General features: G+C 42.7%; 1 protein-coding gene across 1 annotated transcript in view; it reads left to right on the top strand.

The window, feature by feature from the left end:
- Nucleotides 1–974: 974 nt before the first annotated feature.
- Nucleotides 975–14,892, top strand: part of LOC137431638 (integrin beta-3) — a 97,418-nt gene continuing 83,500 nt past the window's right edge. The window contains exons 1-2 of the mRNA XM_068123182.2: nt 975–1,261; nt 9,541–9,629. Coding sequence (XP_067979283.2) covers nt 1,195–1,261; nt 9,541–9,629 — 156 coding nt within the window. The 5' untranslated portion in view covers nt 975–1,194. The remainder of the gene's footprint in view (nt 1,262–9,540; nt 9,630–14,892) is intronic.

Below are 14,892 nucleotides of genomic sequence, written 5' to 3'. Positions count from 1 at the left end.
ACTGTGTGTGCACGTGTATGTGTGTATGTGTATGTGTGTCACTGTGTATGTTTGTGTGTGTCACTGTGCGTGTATATGTGTGTGTCACTGTGCGTGTGTGTGTGTGTGTGTGTATGTGTGTGTGTCACTGTGCATGTATGTGTGTATGTGTATGAGTGTCACTGTGTGTGCACGTATGTGTATGTGTGTGCGTGTATGTGTATGTGTATGTGTGTCACTGTGTGTATATGTGTGTCACTGTGCGTGTATGTGTATGTGTGTATGTGTGTGCATGTATGTGTGTGTCACTGTGCATGTATGTGTGCGTGTATGTGTGTCACTGTATGTGTATGTGTGTCACTGTGTGTATATGTGTGTCACTGTGTGTCACTGTGCGTGTATGTCTATGTGTGTGCGTGTATGTGTGTGTCACTGTGCATGTATGTGTGCGTGTATGTGTATGTGTGTCACTGTGTGTATATGTGTCACTGTGCGTGTATGTGTGTCATTGTGTGTGTATGTGCGTGTCGCCATGAGGTTCATCAGTGAGTGTCGGGGAGTGTTTTGGGAAAGAAAAAAATGAATTGTTCTTTTTTAAATAATCGCTCTATTGCGCTGAGCGTTTGTAGCTGTGTGAAAGGTAATATTAAATGATCCTCGATCCCATTCCTTAGTAGATGTAGGGAAGTGCTTTCGCCCCCCACAAATAAAAATAGAAAAAATAAATTGATTTATTCAAAATGCCAACATGATTTGGAATAGCGCCAGGTAATGTCAGGTACCCCAACCTGCCCTGCTGGAGTCCAATAAATGATCATGTAGATCACAGTGAGAGTATCTTACATCTTGAAGAAGTTTCATCCGTCTGCCCAGATTGTACCTTCTTCCTCGCTTCACGTCGCACGGACACGACTCACCACGTCCATACCCTCCTCTCTTTTCGTCTCGGGGAAACTTCACCACCAAGTCCAAGCTCCTCCCACACGGCTTTCCCCGCCCCTTTGTGTGCGCGCTTGGAAGGCAAGGTTCGAACCTCGCACACGCCGACGACTGTTCGTGCAGGGAGGGTCCTCCCAGAGTGTGTGCAGCCCTCGCTCTGTGTCTCCGTGTGATCAGTTATTGGCGTTTGATCTCATCCGAGTCCCCTTGATCAAAGTTAATCACCGTCTGTGACACCACCGGACAACTTCTTCAGAAATCACATTGAATCTCGGGATGAAGCATAAACACGTGTCGTGCATCCCAATCCTTGCTACGATTCTGCTTGTTGTCGTCAAACAAGGTACGGAAGAGGAAAACCATTCATATCATCATCGACCATGTTTGGTGAACTCCAGAAATGATGTCATTTATTGGATGCTTGAAAACCGTTCATCTAGTTTGGCCGGAAGGATTGATCCCGATGTTGGCGGACGCCCTCAATATTATAATCCCCCAGAACCTGATGGTGGCGATTAATGGAGCAATTATTACTTGTGTAGGTTTACGTTATCATTATTACTATTAGCTCGACCCCCGCGAAGCCCGTAAGCGAAGGACCGCATTACAATTTGGTGTGTGGGTGCAACCCACGTCAAAATCCAAGATGGCCGCCGCCATGTATGTCTGATGCCATGTATGTCTGAACCTTATGAGATGAATATCTTGAAAAATAAGCGAAGTACCAACTTCTAATCTGGGGTGTGGGTGTATCTAGGCATAAGGAAGAAAGCTATTGAAAATTGGGTCGCCACGTCAAAATCCAAGATGGCCGCCACCATATATATGTCTGAACCTTATGAGTGAAATATCTCGAAAAATAAGTGAAGTACCAACTTCTAATCTGGTGTGTGGGTGTATCTAGGCACAAGGAAGAACGCTGTTTAAAATTGGGTCGCCACGTCAAATTCCAAGATGGCCGCCTCCATGTATGTCTGAACCTTGTGAGCGAAATATCATATCATAGCATGTTTTCTGCGTCTTCCACTTTGTCAACTCACATCACTTCACCGACGGGGGACCTAGGCGTAACGCTTGTTACTATTAGCTCGACTCCCGCTCAGTGGGATATGGGGTTTACAATCGTGTGTGTGTGTTTGTCTGTTTTTTTGTGTGTGTGGTTTTTTTTTTGTGTGTTTGTGTGTTTTTGTCTGTGTGTGTTTGTGTGTTTTTTGTGTGTGTGTGTTTTTGTGTGTTTGTGTTTTTTGTTTGTGTGTGTTTTTTGTCTGTGTTTTTTGTCTGTGTGTTTTTTGTCTATGTGTGTTTTTTGTCTGTGTTTTTTGTCTGTGTTTTTTTTTGTGTGTGTTTTGTGTGTGTGTGTGTGTGTGTGTGTGTGTGTGTGTGTGTGTGTGTGTGTGTGTGTGTGTGTGTGTGTGTGTGTGTGTGTGTGTGTGTGTGTGTGTGTCGGGGTCGGGGTCGGGGTTGTTAAAAGTTCAAGGAGGCAGAAATGAACATGTGAGTTTATTCAAACTACACGGTGACCAAACACGCAAGCCTTAGGCCATCATCGAGCAACTGAGTCCGCCTACCCAGAAACGGAAACAGGGTTACCTAATACGTCATGCGTAATACCAAAGGGTTGCAGTATCCAGCAGGGGTCGGGGTCGGGGTCGGTCGGGCCGTAACCTTTTTACCATTTGAGCTTTTGTCATCAAACTTTCACCAAAGCTTTATTATGATAACTATCGTGACTCAGTGCGCTCCGCGCGCCTCACCACACGTTCTTTCAGAGGGATAGGCATCTTTGACCATTTCGGTGTCTTTTGGGTCTTCATGGTGTTTTGGGTCTTCAGGGTCTTTTGGATCCTCTGGGCCTTTAAGGGTCTTTGGGGTCTTTTGGTCTTCAGGGGCTTTTGGGTCTTTCGGGTATTTTGGGTCTTCCGGGTATTTTAGGTCTTCCGGGTATTTTGGGTCTTCGGGGTCTTCTGGGTCTTCGAGGTATTTTGGGTCTTCAGGGTATTTTGGGTCTTTAAGGGTATTTTGCGTCTTCAGAGGTCTTGGTTGTCTTAAGGGTCTTGAGGGTCTTAAAGGGTCGTCAAAGTTCTGAGGGGTCTCAGCAGTCTAAACGTAATTAAGAGTTCACGGACTGTTTTGGGTGTTAATTTTATTTGAAGAAGAAGAAGAAGACGTTTTGGTCGCATATAAACATACATAACCACATACGTTTGCTCTATTATAATAAGAAGATACGGAGAAGCCAAATTCATATTTTGGTCAAAAGATCATCGTCACATAAAATAGTCAATTCTCATCCGATTGACCTGAAATTTTAAGAATTTGCATATTGGGTCATTGAGTTGGTTCACCAATCAAAAGGTAGAGTCTGGTTGTTGTTTTTTACATCAACAGGTCAAAAGTCAAGGTTGCATAAAATCATCAATTTCCATCCGATTTGAAATTTGAGCAGGATTTGCATATTGGGTCACAGGAGCATATTTCCTTTGAGGTTAAAAGGTCAAGATCACCTAAAATCGTCAATTTTTTTTTGTATTTTTTAGCTGTTTTTGTCACGTTTCTCATACAGACGAAGAAGTCTGAATACAAAGCGGACGCGGAGAAGCTTTGCATTTTCAGATGCTTTCTAGTCATCCTCGCCAGAGGAGGGGGTATTTCATTTGTGTCCGTTTGTTTGTCCGCATATAATGTGCCAGCATAGACCACAATCTGTCTGTCTATCTGTCTGTCTGCACAGAACGTGAGTATGCTTTTCTCTGTAACCGTTGGTCCAATTGACACAAAATTTTCACCATTGGAGCGCCTCCTCCTGTGAAATTTTTAAATGCTAATTATGACTTCATAGGTCACGTGGTATGGGTGCCATCTTGGAAAAACCAAAAGACTGTACCTCTATATCTCCCACACCACTCCATAGAAAAAAAATGAAGCATGGCTCATTGTCAATTACTCTCCAAGGGGAGCAATATACTGTATCTATCTATAATTCCACTAATCTCTGTGTGTATGTTTGTTTGTATGTTTGTATGTTTGTCTGTGACCGCTGTTTCTCGACAACTACCGGTCCGATATACTTGAAACTTGCCAGGTATATTGCTGGGGACCCGAGGATGTGCCTTTTCAAGGTTTTAAATTAATCGCAGAAGTAGTTACCGAGCTATGTCCAAAAAACGATTCAACCAATCAGAGAGCAGCGAGCTATCACGTGTGCCGAACGTGGCGAACAGACTCTGCCTCGGATGGCACATTTGAGAGCGTATTCATTTATTTCCCGTCGGCAAACTATGTTGCCGTTAAACTATGTTTTAAAACTAATTAAAACTACTTTGCGATTCATCGTAACTGCGATTCGTAACTGCCGTTCGCTTTGGCTTTGCGAATGGACCAAACCATTTCATGTAAATAGAGGGGGGGGATTGTCACCGTACTCGCAAGCCGTTCGCTTTGGACCAAACCATTTCATGTAAATAGAGGGGGGGGATATAATTTTAGATATAGATATAGTACGGGCATGCCCTAGTATTCATAATGTTATCATCAGTGCCTTCATTATGACGTCATAATTAGACAAGTAGAACGCTTGTTCCTATAGGTTTGAAATTTTTGGAGCGGGATCTACATAAACATTGTATATGAGAATTAAATTGATGATGCCATTGGTCATTTGATTTGGCAGCCATATTGGATTGAAAATTTAAACCTTCAAAAATCTCGTAAGCTTTTCCAGAACAGCTTACGAGATCGATGGGAAACTCCACACACATGATCTACTAGCCTTGGGGAATAAATTTTGAAAATGATTAAGTCATAGGTCACATGGTCTGGCAGCCATATTGGATTTTATGTAAAAACTGCAGAAATGAAATTATTGTTCTTTTCTGAAAGCACTGAACGGATCACTGCAAAATTTTAACCATATGTTCGACTAGCCATGGGGATATAATGTTGAAAAAGCCCATCATTGGTCACATGGTTTTGCAGCCATATTGGATTTAAGAAAAATATTTATAAATAGTTTCTCTGAAAGCGCTTACCCGATCAATGCACAGTTTTACAAGTGTCATCTCACACCATTGCTGCATATAGTGTGAAAATGGTGACATCATAGGTCAAATGGTTTGGCAGCCTTTTTAGACATAAAAACTGGTTTTGCAGCCATATTGGATTTAAGAAAAATATTTATAAATAGTCTCTCTGAAAGCGCTTACCCGATCAATGCACAGTTTTACAAGTGTCATCTCACACCATTGCTGCATATAGTGTGAAAATGGTGACATCATAGGTCAAATGGTTTGGCAGCCTTTTTAGACATAAAAACCAATTTTACCCGAAACAACACAAAAAAACGCCACACAAAATACACCACATAAACATGACCTGGTGAGGGTTTGCAATCGCTGATTGCTCTTTCTTCTTATTGTGATTGGCTTCCAACCGGAAATCTGCCAGTTTGGTGGCTTATACAGTCACGTGAAAAAGTAAGTAAACCCCATCTAAAGTTTTGAATTTTTCAACATATTTCAACATACAGCTATTTGATCTTCATTTCAATAATGATATAATATAACAAATATCATGAAACATTTACATTTTGTAGTCCATTGTATAATTTAAATAAACATAAATGCAAATTTCGCATGTGGAAAAAGTAAGTACACCCCGTCATTTATCACTACTTCCAATACCTAAAATTAGAATCAGGTGCCCCAGCTCAGGTGCAAATGATTAGAACATCGTTAGAGAGGATCTTGGAGGAACCTGTCTTATTTAAACCTCAGACATTTAGTTTGGTTTGCTCTTTGTTGTTGAAGTATGCGGTGTCACCATGCCTAGATCAAAAGAGCTCTCTGAGGCCTTCAGAAAGAAGGTTATAGATGCCTACGAGTCTGGGAAGGGATTTAAAAAGATCTCCAAACAATTTGAAATCAATCATTCGACTGTCCGGAAGATCATCTACAAGTGGAGAAGATTCCAAACAACTGCCAACTTGTTCAGGCCAGGCCGCCCCAGCAAGGTCAGCCCGAGAGCAGACCGCAAGATACTGAAAGAAGTCTCTAAGAACCCCAGAATGTCATCACGGGACCTACAGGTAGCTCTTGCCACTGTTGATGTCAAAGTGCACGAGTCTACCATTAGAAAGAGGCTGCACAAATTTGATCTACATGGGAGGTGTGCCAGGAGGAAACCTTTGCTGTCCAGAAAGAACATCAGGGCAACACTAAAGTTTGTCAATGAACACCTAGGCAAAGACCAGCACTTCTGGAACAATGTGTTCTGGACAGATGAGTCAAAGGTAGAGCTATTTGGCCACAGTACCAGAACACATGTTTGGTGAAAACCAAAGACAGCATTTGACCACAAGAACCTGATACCAACTGTAAAGCATGGTGGTGGAAATATTATGGTTTGGGGCAGCTTTGCTGCATCAGGGCCTGGGCAGCTCACCATCATAGAATCCATTATGAATGCTTTATTGTACCAGAGCGTGCTTGAGGATAATGTGAGGCCATCTGTCGGAAAGTTGAAGCTCGACTGAAGGTGGACCTTGCAACATAACAATGACCCTAAACAAACCAGTAAATACACCAAGGAATGGCTGAAAAGAAAGTAATGGAGGGTTCTGGAATGGCCAAGTCAAAGCCCGGATCTAAATCCCATCGAGATGTTGTGGGGGGATTTGAAACGAGCTGTGCATGCAAGAAACCCCTCAAACATCGCACAGCTGAAGGAATTCTGCATGGAGGAGTGGGCAGAAATTTCTCTCAGTCGATGCCAGAGACTCGTAGACAGTTATAAGAAACGCCTACTTGAGGTTGTTTCTGCCAAAGGGGGCAATACCACCTATTAGAGCCAAGGGTGTACTTACTTTTTCCACATGCGAAATTTGCATTTATGTTTATTTAAATTATACAATGGACTACAAAATGTAAATGTTTCATGATATTTGTTATATTATATCACCTTTATCTATCAATATTGTTGAAATGAAGATCAAATAGCTGTATGTTGAAATATGTTGAAAAGGTCAAAACTTTACATGGGGTGTACTTACTTTTTCACGTGACTGCAGGTTGGATGCTGTCCATTGGTCATTCGGTTGTCCGTCCTTTTATCATTCCTCCTGTCTGTCATTCTGTCTGTCCATCATTTCATCCTACTGTCATTCCGTCCGTCCATTCGTCATTTCGTCACTCCATCCATAACTCTGTCCGTCATTCCATCGGTCCGTTTGTCTTTCCATCCATCCATTCATACTCCATCTGTCATTCCGACCGTCCATCATTTCATCCATCCGTTATTCCGTTCATACTTCGTCCATCATTCCATCCGTCCATCCGTCTGTCTTTCATTCTACCCATTCTTCCAGGACCTCTACTCAAAAATGACTGGACTCATTTCGTTCATATTCGGCAAAAGCATATATCTTGGCATGAGGAAAGTCAAATTATTTTGAAGATTGAAAGTAAAAGCCATGGGACACACGTTCTTTTCCCCCTGAATTTTGGCAATTATTTATTTTATGAGAGAGAATAGTATAGTACAGTATTACATATTATTTTTGGAACCAACATTACCTCCGTGGCTGAAGGTAGATGGAGGTTATGTTTTCACCCCTGTCTGTCTGTTTGTTTGTTTGTGAACAGGATATCTCTAAAAGTTGTGGACAGATTCAAATGAAATTTGGTGGACAGGTTGGGTACGTGACAAGGACGAAATGATTAGATTTTTGTGAAGATCCGAATCCGGATCCAGATACAAGAATGTTAAAAATTCATCAGTGATTCTTCACCATTGAGTGATACAGCCAAAAACGATATGCAGCATGATATTTCAAAAAGTGGTGGACGACGTATGACAAAACTTGGTGGATGAGTTATTTAGGCAACAATAACAAGCTGATTAGCTTTTGGTTCATGTCCGGATCCAGATCCGACCTATCAGTGGGATGAAAAATGTAAACCGTTTAGCCCGGTGGAGGTGGCCATGGCCTGGTTATGGGTTGATCAGTCAAAATCCTAGTTATTTTTGCACACGTAATACAGAAATTTATTTATATCCACGTTTTGTTGCATACGTAATACATAGGTTAGGCAGAGAAAAAGAAAGAAAGAACATTGCCAGTTTTGAAATCCGGTGTTCGAGCCGAATGTTAAAAATCCCATGGACTGCAACGAGTTTAAAAAAATTCCATGCGCTGCATCATTGATTGCAGACTGTCACCAGTACTTGTTTAGTGTGGTTTTATAGTACCTATTTTATACACATACTCGCATTCTAATTGCACTGTCGATGCCGTACTTTATAGACGTACTCACATTATACCAGTACATACTTTATAGAGGTACTCAGTTGAAAAAAGCCAGGCCAGGCCCGGAAATGTCAAAACGAAGGTTACTGACCTTGAAATGAGATAGAAAATAATGTATAATCAGTTATGAGGTTAGTTAGCTACACAATACCAAAAATTCGGTGAAAAATGAAATGAAAAAAAGAAAGAAATCGAGCTCCGTGGGGCTAGACACATGACATTGGCCGAACCAAATATCGAAACCCCTGTCAGATTCCACCAACTCCCTCGCAGAAGATGTAGCTTGAACTCGATTACCCCCTAAAAAGACATCTTTTTTGGGCGTCGCTCCGCCCACAATGGGCGCAATACGCCCACTCTAGGCAGGACGCAACTAGATCATGATATCAACCTCCCACCCAAGTTTCATCAAGATCGGATGATATCATCGGGTAGTTATGCTGCGGACAGACAGACACACACACAGACACACACACAGACGAATATAGTGTTCATACGCACATGACGAATATAGTGTTCACTTGATAACTCGTGAACCAATATACTAGCAAGGGTACCCCCCCTATGGGCGGGGCTTCAATTGGGAGGCCCAAATGAATAGTCGAAATACCAGAAATTGAAGGTTTTTTTTATTTTGAACGATTCAAATAAACATCCGTTGAATCATATCACACGCAAATCAGCAAAATCTAAACAGTATTTGTAGAATTTCAATAAAAGCCACATCACTGTTCATATCGGTAAATATTATTCCATCGTGTTTGGAAAAACTGTAAAAATTGGAAATTGGAAAATTGGAAAAAAAATTTGGAGAAATTTTACTCCAGGGGGGCCCAGGATTACCCACCCAAAATTTCGTTGTGATCGGTTCAGCGGTTTTTGCGGTACCCGGGAACAGATGGACAGACGGACAGACATTTGATGAATTATAGTAAGATATATAACCAGAACCCTTTTGAGTTGCCCTTTCCAATGATGTCAGTGGCATAACCATATAAGACTAAAATCCCAAAAGTCCTAAGCATTTAAAAAACAATGTTTTATGGGACACATATTAAGAGGTTTTCAACTTTTCAACTGTTTCATCACCCATGTACAAATAAATGTATGCACAGGTATATACCTCTATATGAATAATATATGATTACATAATAACCCTATAGTATTTAAAATATGCTCAGTGTTAATGCGCATGTTAACGAATGATGGTTTTTAATCGCAATTACGCAGTGTATTAGGAAAAAGAAAATGTTATTGTAGTGCTGCAATAAATTGTTCAAGACTAATATTCTCATTTTTTAATATTTTTTTCTGCAAAGTTTTTGCCAACAGGTGCCTGCTGAGTAATGTCTTCTCGTGCCGGGGATGCCTGCTCATACACCCCGACTGTGCCTGGTGTGGTCAGAAAGTGAGTGCCGCAGGTTCCGTTCACATTTACACAAAAGCCAGAAACAGCTTTTAACAGTCCGGCAAAATACAGTACGTGTGACTGTTTGGTGGTTTGTTGAAACAATGTGAAACTAAAGTTGTAACTTTTAATATTGGAAGATGGTTTGAGTTCTGTTCGGATTAGATGATTTTTTTTTGGTATACATAGACAAGGCTTGTTGAATGGCTAGAACACAGAACAGATCAGGATGCAACATAAGAAAAGGAACAACAGAAGGAGAAGCAGAAAATGCCAAGAGTAATGCCAAGGAAGAAAATAGACGGAAAAATAAGGGATGCGGGTAACGATGAGGGATAGGGGAGAACGCAAGGGGTGGACAAGATGGATACAGAAGTAAAATTTCTGGAGGATGGGGAGTGGGTTAACGGGTGTAGAAAGGATCATGGTTTGGGTTGGGGGATAATTTTAGATTGGGGTAAACGACCTGGAGGGAAGACTGAGATTGAAGAGAGAGTGGAAGTTAGATGCACAGGCAGGAAAATGAGGATAAGATGAGTGGAGGTGAGCAGTGGTTTTGCATTTTGGAAGTTTCACTGGGAGGGGTTGTTGGTGGAAGCACGTGTGTTCTGCAGATACCTGGGGGAGAGGGAGGACACAAAGCAAATCGAGGGCAGGGTGTGCAAGACCAGAAAGGAAGAATACCACCGACCTATCGGCGATGGCGATGTGATCGGCCGATGGACTCAGCTTCATAGCGAGAGATTCCAATAATTATTGGCAAAAGTCACCGTGGGTTCTTTAATGTCCACCAGTAGTGAACCAACCAATTATGGCAGACGGGTCCCCAGATTACCGTCCCATCCAAGGGACGATTTGTGATGCAACACCCTGCCAGTGAAACCGATAGTTTATAGACAGATCAGGATTTCAACCTGGACTAGACAGTTCACAGGTGGGTGTGCTACCTTCGAGCTATCCTACTAACTCATAAAATGCATAAGCTCCTTTTATTTAAAGAAATACTACTCCTCATTTAATCTAGATGTCCTGTTTTATTACCTCCAGGTTTAATCTGGATGGACGTAGGTTGCGTTTTCACCCCTGTTTGTTTGCATCTGTTTGTCTGTTTGTCTGTTTGTCTGTTTGTCTGTGAGGAGGATATCTCAAAAAGTTATGGACTGATCGATTCGGGCGAAACTTGTTGGCCAGGTTGGATCTGTGATAAGGATGAATATATTTGATTTTGTTGAAGATTCGGATCCAGATACGAGAATTTTTTTCAGTGATGGGGCCAAAGGCGATATACTGTATATCATGATATTTCAAAACCTTGTGGACGAACTCTGACAAAACTTGGTGGATGAGTTAGGTAGGTGACAAGAACAAACCAATTAGATTTTGATGAAGGTCCGCATGCAGATCCGGCCTATCGGTGGGATGCAAAATATAAACTGTTCAGCCTGGCGGAGGTGTGCACTCTACCAAGTGCCATTCTAGTTACCCTCGCCAGAGGAGAGGGTATTGCATTTGAGTCCGTTTGTTTGTCTGTTGGTTTGTCTGTCTGTCTGTTTGTTTGTCCGTCCGCACAGAATAAATATGATTTTCTCTGCAACCGTTGGTCCGATTGACAGGAAGTTTTCACCATAGGTGCAACTCCACCTGTAGAATTGTAAAATGATAATTATGACGTCATAGGTCACGTGGTTCGGCCGCCATCTTGGAAAAACCGAAAAATCTTTCACCTCTATATCTCCGAAAGCACTGCATAGAAAAAATTGAGACATAGCTCATTGTAAAGAACTCTCCAGGTGGAATAACATCTGTTAATGATGATGTCATGGGTGCCTCCATTATGACGTCATAATTCGACTAGTACAAAACTTCATCCGATCAAGATGAAATTTCTTGAGCGTCATGTTGGCATAAAATGGTGGAGAAAAAAAAAAGAATGATGATGTCATCGGTCACGTGGTTCGGCCGCCATATTTGTTTTAACGCAAAAGCCTCAAAAACCACTGAAATCACCACATCCTGGCAATGGTCTGCAATCTCTGATTGCTCTTTCTTGTTTCATATTGTAATCCTTGTATTTTGGTTTCTCCGTATCCCTGCGCATCGTAAGCGCGTGACCAAGGGTTGGCGTCAGGAAGGGCATCCGGCCATAAAAACATTGCCTCAAACAGGGAACCGTGATTGTCATGGGGCCCGCAAGGCTAACCCCCGCTCTGGCGGGGAAAATGGCCTTAAAACGATCATTCTTTTTTTTTCATTCATTGATGTGATACAAATGTTATAGCGATCACAACATATACACCTTTCAGGAAATGGTATACAAGAAAACTGCAGAGTGCACTCTATTTTAAATCTCAAGAGAAAATACCACTTTAATACATTGCTTCCGATGTCAACTCTTTCCTGTTCTCAAACAGCCTAATTCCGCCCATCATTTTGGATTCCGTCCGAAACACTCAATTGGATATGCTTCTGCTCCTCTCTCAGCAATGGCTGGGGGCCTTCAATATCAAACAAGAGGTTAAAATCCTCTACGTAGACATATCTCAGACATTCAACACAATCTGTCTTCCTGTTTTACTTGCCCAAGGTCTCTGTCTGTGGCATACAAGGCCACCTTCATTGCTGGATTTCTGACTTCCTCCACTCACCCAGTCAACGTGTTGCTATAAATGGAACGCTCTGGTTCTCTCTCTAAGTGGAGGCTGGAATTCCTCGTGGCTGTGTATTGGGTCTGGTCTTGTACCTCATCTATATAAATTACCTATCTGGTGTTCCAGAAAACTCTTTTTTCCTTTTTGCAGATGACTTCACATTGTGTCATGAATGAATGAATGAATGATCGTTTTAAGGCCATTTTTCCCCGCTAGAGCAGGGGTTAGCCTTGCGGGCCCCATGACAATCATGGTTCCCTGCTTGAGGCAATGTTTTTATGGCCGGATGCCCTTCCTGACGCCAACCCTTGGTCATGCTCTTACGATGCGCAGGGATATGGTGTACCTATTCTAAATCAGGGTACACACCGGGATCATTCATCCCAGAAAGCTGGTACTCAATTTGCCGACCTCGGAAGGATGACAGGCTGAGTCAACCACCCTGGCGTTAATTCAGCGATTGACCGGGATTCGAACCCAGGATCCTAGGATCCCAAGCCGGCACCCTAACCACTAAGCCAACACCAGGCTGTTGGTCATACAGTTGTCATACAGTTGTTGGATTAAGTACTGTATGTTGTGTCATACAGTACTTAATCCCTCTGCTCGACAGACGATAGCTTAATCTCACTCTGCTGATCTGGAAATGATTAGATTGTGCTCTGATAAATGGAACATGTCCTTCAATCATGGAAAATCTCAATCTTACCCTATCGCTTCAGAATGATTTATTAAACAAACCCACCTATTTCTTGCTCATGTATTGGAAGAGGTTGACTCTTGAACTTCCAGGCCTCAACATCAGCCATGACCTTTCTTGGGCTGACCACAGCAAAGCTGCTTTCCAAAGCCAGCCACAAACTAGGCATCCCGGAGCATGTTTAGATCCAATTATTAAATTACTTCCTTGGAAATCAGAGATCCTCGCAGTCTCCAAGGCCTATGCCCATAGCTCAATGGAATACCGCTCTTTGCTATGGGTTGGTGCTCCAGCATCACATCTGTGGATCCTGGATTCTGTGGAATCTAAAGCGTTCAAATTATTAAAATCTCATATGATGAAGCCAAAGCACAAGGTCCGTTGCTCTGACATAGCAGGTCAGTGGCCTGTTTTTTTTACCATCTATTCTCCGACATTGTCCCCTCTGCTTTCTCAGGCATCCAACCCTCGCCAGCAAATCCAGGATTCACGCATACTTGCAGTAACTCCCTTCCAAAATCCAGGCTAACTGCACACCTCAACTCTTTTATTCCTCACCTTCCAGAGGTTCTTCTTTCTTACTATTCCCTCAAGGACTTCAAGCAAACTTCAAGACTTCAAGTTGGTACCTCTTTCACCAGCCATGGCTCTTCAGCAAAGGACTTCTGCGACTCACTGGGACTGACATAATCTGTCAATTTCCCGACCCGGATCTCAGTCAATGGAGGATCTTCTCTTCCCTGAAAATATCTGCTGCTCTTCTTCTGCTCCAATCGGCTCATTTGATCATGTGCTTGTCAAAGTGGACATCTCTCTGACCATTCTCAGAGAGCCTCCTCAGCGTCGACGAGTCTGGCATTTCACTCAGGCCAACTGGCATGGTCTTCAAGAAGCCATCAATCATCTGGACTGGTCTCCCATCTCTACCACCTCTGACATCAACTCATCCTGGGAATTCTTCCAAAGTAAATTGCTCTCTCTCATGCACAGATTTATCCCATCTCGTCTTCAGTTGTCATACCCTTCCTCCCGTCCATGGTACACGGAATCTTGCGGTGAGGCTGTGGCCCAGAAACAACTTGCTTTCGTCTCATGGAAAGCAAATCCAACGGAATGAAATCTCATTTCCTTTCACAAAGCCCGAAATAAGTGTGTGTCCACCCTCAGGAGAGCCAGGAAACAATATCTCTCTGTTCTCAAGCCTGAACTCTCTTATCTGTCTCCCTCTTCCAAATCCTGGTGGTGTCTGGTCAAATCTGTTTCTGGTGTTTGTTCCCCCTCTGTCCCCTCCCTCACCTCAAATGGCTACACGGCTGACTCCGCACGTGAAAAAGCTGAATGCCTCAACTCTGTGTTTGCCTCTAAATCTTGTGTCCCAAACCCATCCCTCTCTGTACCCACCGTACCCAGTCGTACCCAGCTGCTCCTGGACTCTGTGTCCTTTCCTCCTGACAAGGTGGAAAAGTTTCTGTCAACCCTCGACTCTGATTCTGCAACTGGACCTGACGACATCAGCCCACGGGTCCTAAAATCCAGTTCTTCCGCTCTTTCACTCCCTCTCTCTGTTATCATCACCCTCTCTTTTGCTCAAGGTCATCTGCCATCTGCTTGGAAATCAGCCAACATCACAGCTTTGCACAAGAAAGGTGCAAAAACAGATCCTAGCAACTACAGACCAATCAGCCTTCTCCCAATTATCAGCAAAGTCATGGAATCCATCATTGCTTCAGATATGAAATCTTTCCTCTTCTCCAATGGCTTGACCTCTGATCATCAATTTGGTTTCAGACCTGGTCACTCTACTCTGGACATGCTGCTTCTGCTTGCTCAACAATGGATGGAGGTCCTCAATGCCAAACAGGAAATTAGAGCAGTCTCTCTTGACATATCACGTGCCTTCGATACGGTCTGGCAC

This window comes from Myxine glutinosa, chromosome 7, assembly GCF_964187855.1.
Source record: "Myxine glutinosa chromosome 7, kmMyxGlut1.1, whole genome shotgun sequence".
NCBI lineage: Eukaryota > Metazoa > Chordata > Myxini > Myxiniformes > Myxinidae > Myxine > Myxine glutinosa.
Note: the sequence above shows the minus strand (reverse complement) of the source record. Positions and strands in the feature narration are given on the sequence as shown.